A 5257-nucleotide genomic window follows, 5' to 3' on the forward strand; every position below is an offset into this window, starting at 1 on the left:
CCAGCCCATGTCTGTCTGTATCCACGTCCAACGTCCGTTTTCTATGGTGCAGGAAGCCCGGGAGCCAGCATAATGCCATATCCATGAACGCAATTTGCCATTGCTGTCAGTGGAATCCTTTGGCCCAAAGCCGAAACCGAAGCTCAAGCAGAAGCCCTGTTGGATGCAGCATGTGGCAAATTACAAAGCATTCTATGATTTATCTAATTTCACCATCTCAGAGTCCCCCAATCACCATTCCCCAATCTCCCAAAAAGGATCCGCATATGCGCTTTTTCAGCATTTATTCGGGGGTCAGGGGCATAGCTCTATTCCCTTTCACCTTCAGCTTGAGGGCAGGGTTACGCTTCTGGGAGTTCACATCATAGTTCATCAGCCGCTCTGGCATCATCCTGTTCATGGTCCGCCGAGACGGAGTACGGGCTAGCATACGCTCAGACCGATTGATGACGGCCTGGCTGATCCAGCGCGATAGCTCGTGACCGAAGCAAGTGCGGCGCGAAAATCTGTTGGGGCCTTCCCCTTCGTACACGGTATAAGATCGCAGGGTATATCCTGCGACGACAAGAAACAGGAAATCCTTAGATATATCCTTGGATTATGACAGAGCGCCCAGCGAACTACTCACCGACCACAAAAATTTGGGTTACTTGACTGAGAACACCCTTTTGTTTCAAAGACATTGTATTGGTTCGTATATTAGTTAAATTTTGAATCTTTTCAAGTAAATACTCCAAATGTTGTTGATCTGTTGAATTCTAAATGTCTACTGAATAGAACGAGCTAACCATACGAGCCTGTAGCATATGTGAGATGTGTGTGTGTGTGAATGAAAAGTATGTGCTTGCCCAGTGTACTGTTTATTCCGAACATTGACTAAGGATTGTATAATTTCTGCACTATTTTATCTCAATTTTAGGAACATAACTGCTGGGTCGAAGCATCCAAAGAGGAGTTCTGCTTCACTCCAATTCGCTGGGTCTTCTGCTCTGGCTCGACCGTAACCTCTGGCTGGAAGAACCAGTGGCCGTCACTACCCTCTCCCCGAGATGCTCTAGACCTGATTGCGAGACGATGGCTGCTCTTGAGAGCCTCTCGAGAACCCGTTGATCGTCCGACACCGAGTTTCCAGATGTCGAGGATCTCGTAGGATGATCTGGATCACTGGTATTTAGGCGATTTGAGACAGACCGTAGAAGCCTCTGGTGAACCCAGTGATCGCCCTCCGTCCGCGAGTTTCCGGTCCCAGATATTCTCGGTACCCCAGAGTCGAGGTCGGAGTCTAATCGATCGGAAACGGACGAATAGCGGTAGTTCTTGACCCGCAGATAGCCGTTGATGAGGGCATCGTGTAGGCTGACTGTGATCTGGCGCTTCAGCTCCTCGTCGGAGCGATCCAGGCGCTCGACCAAGGCCTCAACGATTTCGGGCTGGGTCAGCGGGCGATCGGCTTCGGCGACCACCTGCAGGATGTTGCTGAACAGATGGGGGATCTGCTTGCGCTTCGGAGGTCGATTGTAGCCCCTCGACTGCATCCTGCCACACTAGCGACACCAGCGAAGGGAGCTGTGTAGCGAAACGGAAGCGTAGAAGTTTATCGCCTGAAACTCGGATTGAAAGTTTGCCTGTATTGATTAGTGACAACTGCCTCTCAGATGGATGGATAGAGATAGAGATAGAGGCATGGCTCACATTCCCATTCGGGGGTGTAAAGCCTAGTCCATTGTAAATTAAAGAACTCCTCTCCCTGTTGGCGGGCCACAGTTAGTCCTCAGCCGAGCCCCGAAAAGTTTGTCTTTAAGTCTCTTGTGGAATACTCCCAGTCACCTTTTTGGCGGTTTATATTTCGATTCATTTGGCCAGTAACTTTCTAAATTGCTCGTGGCATCGTCTTAGGTATACCCTGTACTCGAAATTGTGAAGATTGTGCTCATGTCAGAGGCAGAAGAAAGGAAGTCCTTTCTTAGGGACAGTTACTGACAATCAATAGACAAAGAAATTAAAACACGAGGAGTGAACTAGTTTTAACTTTGGCACAAGTCAAACTGCTTAGGGGGTATCCTCATGGTTGTTTCCTCTTGGTTATACGAGTGGTATCTGCTCCAGACAGTCAGTTAGTCAGTCACAGGAGCTGTCGAGACGCCTGGTAGTGGCAGGGGAAGAGGGCAGCCAGACAGGCAGACGAGTATCGATTTGCAGTTAACGTTGGCCATCCTCCATCCTCCTCTGTTGCTGTTTCTGTTGCTGCTTCTGTTGCGGATGTTTCTGTTGCGGATGCTGCTGCGGACGGTGCGGATGCTGCGGGTAAGCGGATAAGTATGGGTAATCAAGTTCAAATGCGGGGGAATGACGCCGATGACGACATGGGCACAAAGAAGGATCTGCGACAGGCGCTTCAGAATTTGCATAGGGCCCCAGGAAGAAGAGGGCCATTATTGTTATTGTCCTTTGCTGCTGCTGTTGTTGTGTCTGGCACGTGTCGCAAGGAATTTAGATAGCAGGAAGTTTCACTTCGAGGGGGTTTCGTTGTGGCGGCACTACTGTACAGTACATAACACAATAACCGCAGCCTGATTGAAATCTTCTCGAGTGCAATCGTACAAATCGCAAAGCAAGGGCAGGCCTATGCGCTCCCCAAGCGTTCTATCTACAGTGAAGGCTCCTGCAAAGCAATTTACGCTCTCTCGCCTGATCCCCCGTCCCATATATTAGAGAGTCCCCTACGCTCTTTGCAAGTTAAAGCTATATTTGTAAAGTTGAAAAATTATTAACCTGCGGCCGGCTCTCGCATGAGCCCTTGAGAAATCCAATTTTCGTCTTCGGACACTTTAACGTTCCGAGAAATGTTAATCCGAAGTAGAGAAACCGGCACTAACCCGGACATCTGCTTCCGATGATAGCGAGCTTTCACTGTACGTAAGTACACTCTCAAAAAGTGATGCATACTTGACGGCGCATTCCCAATTACTTTTTCGCCATCACATCCTTTACTGTCATTGCCAGGTAGTCCCCCTTTCTTCTCACCCAGCTGTCGGCTCTGATTAGCAGATTGGAGCATCCGCAGACCCAGTCCCACCGTTGACGGGGGAGCGAAACTTTTGTTTCATTTCCATTTCGGTTGATACTCGGTATTATTTGACTCGATGTCGGAATCGGAGTCGGAATGTGCGTGGGTGTGTGGGGTTGTTAATTATGACTGACAGTGTTGGTGCTACACACTCCAGCTCTTGGACAGCAGCCACTGCCGCAGCAAACTTTGGCTAATCCGGCGCCAGTGATTAGGCCCGGCTCCAAATGAGGCGACTGGCAACAATTAAAGCCAGCTAAAGCCAGTTGTGGCCGAGAAAGTTCGTCCACAGTTGCCCCCCACAGCACCCTTCAGTGCAATTAACTGAAACTTTTGTGGCACAACGCCACCGCCCCTGCCCCTGCCCTCGCCCATACAGGCTCTGCTGGCCAGTGCATGGGGGGAGCGGGACGGGGAGTGGGAGGCAGGGGAGTGATGCAAGAATTATGACTCCAAGTCAGGCAAGCGGAGCGCATCCTGTCCGCACACACATGGAATATAATTTATTTTACGATTAGCGGGAAATTTAACGGCCAATCCACCACTCCACCCACCGCACCGCACCCATTCCCTGTCCGACGATGCGTGTAAGTGGCTGGCTGGACGCCGTTTCCGGCTGGTCAGCCTGTAAGGAAAATGCATAGAATAATCGACATTAATGGCGACGCTGTCGTCAGCGATTGCCTTCAAAGCGTCACCAGCGGAAGTCTCTCCAATGCTCAGAGCCCAGAACTTGAACTCTCAACAAAGAGGAAACTACAGAGAGTTTTATTACATCACAAGCTTTCGATCGTCGAAATCTCAAGTAAAATTAAACAAAAAGGATATAACGATCCATAGAGATTTTTTTTGAATAGATTTATCGATACACACAAATAAATATTGTTTTCATTCTTTTCAGACTGGATAAACTTTCTAACATCATTTTCGAGTTGGCTTAACTTTGTTCGTGAATGAAATCGATCCTCCAGCTTCCTAGCGGCATCAACTATTGCTGAGCAACACACACAAAAATACAAATAATAATACTAATAGCAATCTAGCATCCGCATCGTAATGGCGGACTCTAAGCGGAAAAGTTTTTATGATTTTTATTAGTTTTGTTTCGCGAGTGAATGGCTTATATATTGGCATCCTGGGAATTAAGTGGAGATGGAGCGCTTGTCCATCGATTTGTTGTTGAGATTTATCAACGCCACACGCAATGCTCGAAGGTTGCGTTCTCCTCAGGATCCTGGAGTTTCTGGAGCTGAAATGTGGATGCGGATGCGGTCAGCTGTCGATGGCAGTTCGAGGAGCCACCCCTCGATGGGCGTTACTAATCTAATTTGCAGTTATTGGCCGCCAGATTACGCTCCGCATATACACATGTGTGTGAAATTCGTATCGCGTGCTGTGCTCCCTTGCCGGATTGCCTATAATTTGGCGCACAGTGTGCAAGCGGATGCGGGGCGGATACCGGGGGAGCCGCATTACCATCTTGGGGGCCAAACAGCCTGGCTGTACCATTAGTCGAAGCTGTGTGCAAGTGCAAAACATAATGAAAATGATGTCAGTCTGATAAGATTTCGCCGCTGGGCGTGTGCGCCAGTGCCAGGGCTCCTGTATCTCTGCACTGTGCCTCCCATATCTGTATCTCTCCTCTATTGTTGTGTTGCTCGCCTGCGTATGTGGGTGCTCTCGCATGTTATGAGAAAAGTTTCCCTGCTGAAAGATGTTTCAATGGGAAACTTCGGCGCACCGCATGCTCCTGAACGGCGAGAGTGGGCTTGTTCTACATTCGCACTTAGTGTGCCCCACACACATTCAATGTGGGCGTATCACAATTGTGGGTGTAACAGCGGACGGGTGGGTGGGTGTCTGGTTAGTTAGAAGAACAAATCTCATACAAGTAGTTTCGTATGACAATTGGTCAGGGCGGCCGATGACAAGGGAACTTCCTTCATATCGCATTGTATGCCGCATCTATTCTAATGTATCTAGATGTACAAGTGTACAAGTGTTGAAAGACTTCACCTTGGAGAATATCTCTTTAGGAACATTCTGGAATATTTGCATGTAAAAATGTTGAATCAGATTTGAGGGATACAGCAGCTTAAACAATTAAAGTCTGGAGCTACAGTTATGGTGTTATAGAACTGCTACAGTGTGTTCTCAAGAAAACTCCATTCCCTTTGTTTGTACAAATGT

General features: G+C 48.4%; 1 protein-coding gene across 1 annotated transcript; it reads right to left on the bottom strand.

Moving 5' to 3' along the window:
• Positions 1–267: 267 nt before the first annotated feature.
• On the bottom strand, positions 268–1644 carry LOC108165601. The gene is made up of 2 exons (XM_017301675.2): positions 629–1644; positions 268–555 (listed from the first exon to the last, which is right to left on the bottom strand). The coding sequence occupies exon 1, from the start codon at positions 1533–1535 to the stop codon at positions 963–965; it is 573 nt and encodes a 190-aa protein (XP_017157164.1). The 5' UTR covers positions 1536–1644; the 3' UTR covers positions 268–555; positions 629–962.
• Between the last annotated feature and the right edge of the window lie 3613 nt (positions 1645–5257).

The sequence above is a fragment of the Drosophila miranda genome, chromosome XR, assembly GCF_003369915.1.
Source record: "Drosophila miranda strain MSH22 chromosome XR, D.miranda_PacBio2.1, whole genome shotgun sequence".
Classification (NCBI taxonomy): Eukaryota; Metazoa; Arthropoda; class Insecta; order Diptera; family Drosophilidae; genus Drosophila; species Drosophila miranda.

What these genes read in the sequence shown, in the direction of transcription:
- LOC108165601 (XM_017301675.2), bottom strand. Translation starts at nt 1,535, where the DNA reads ATGCAGTCGAGGGGCTACAATCGACCTCCGAAGCGCAAGCAGATCCCC.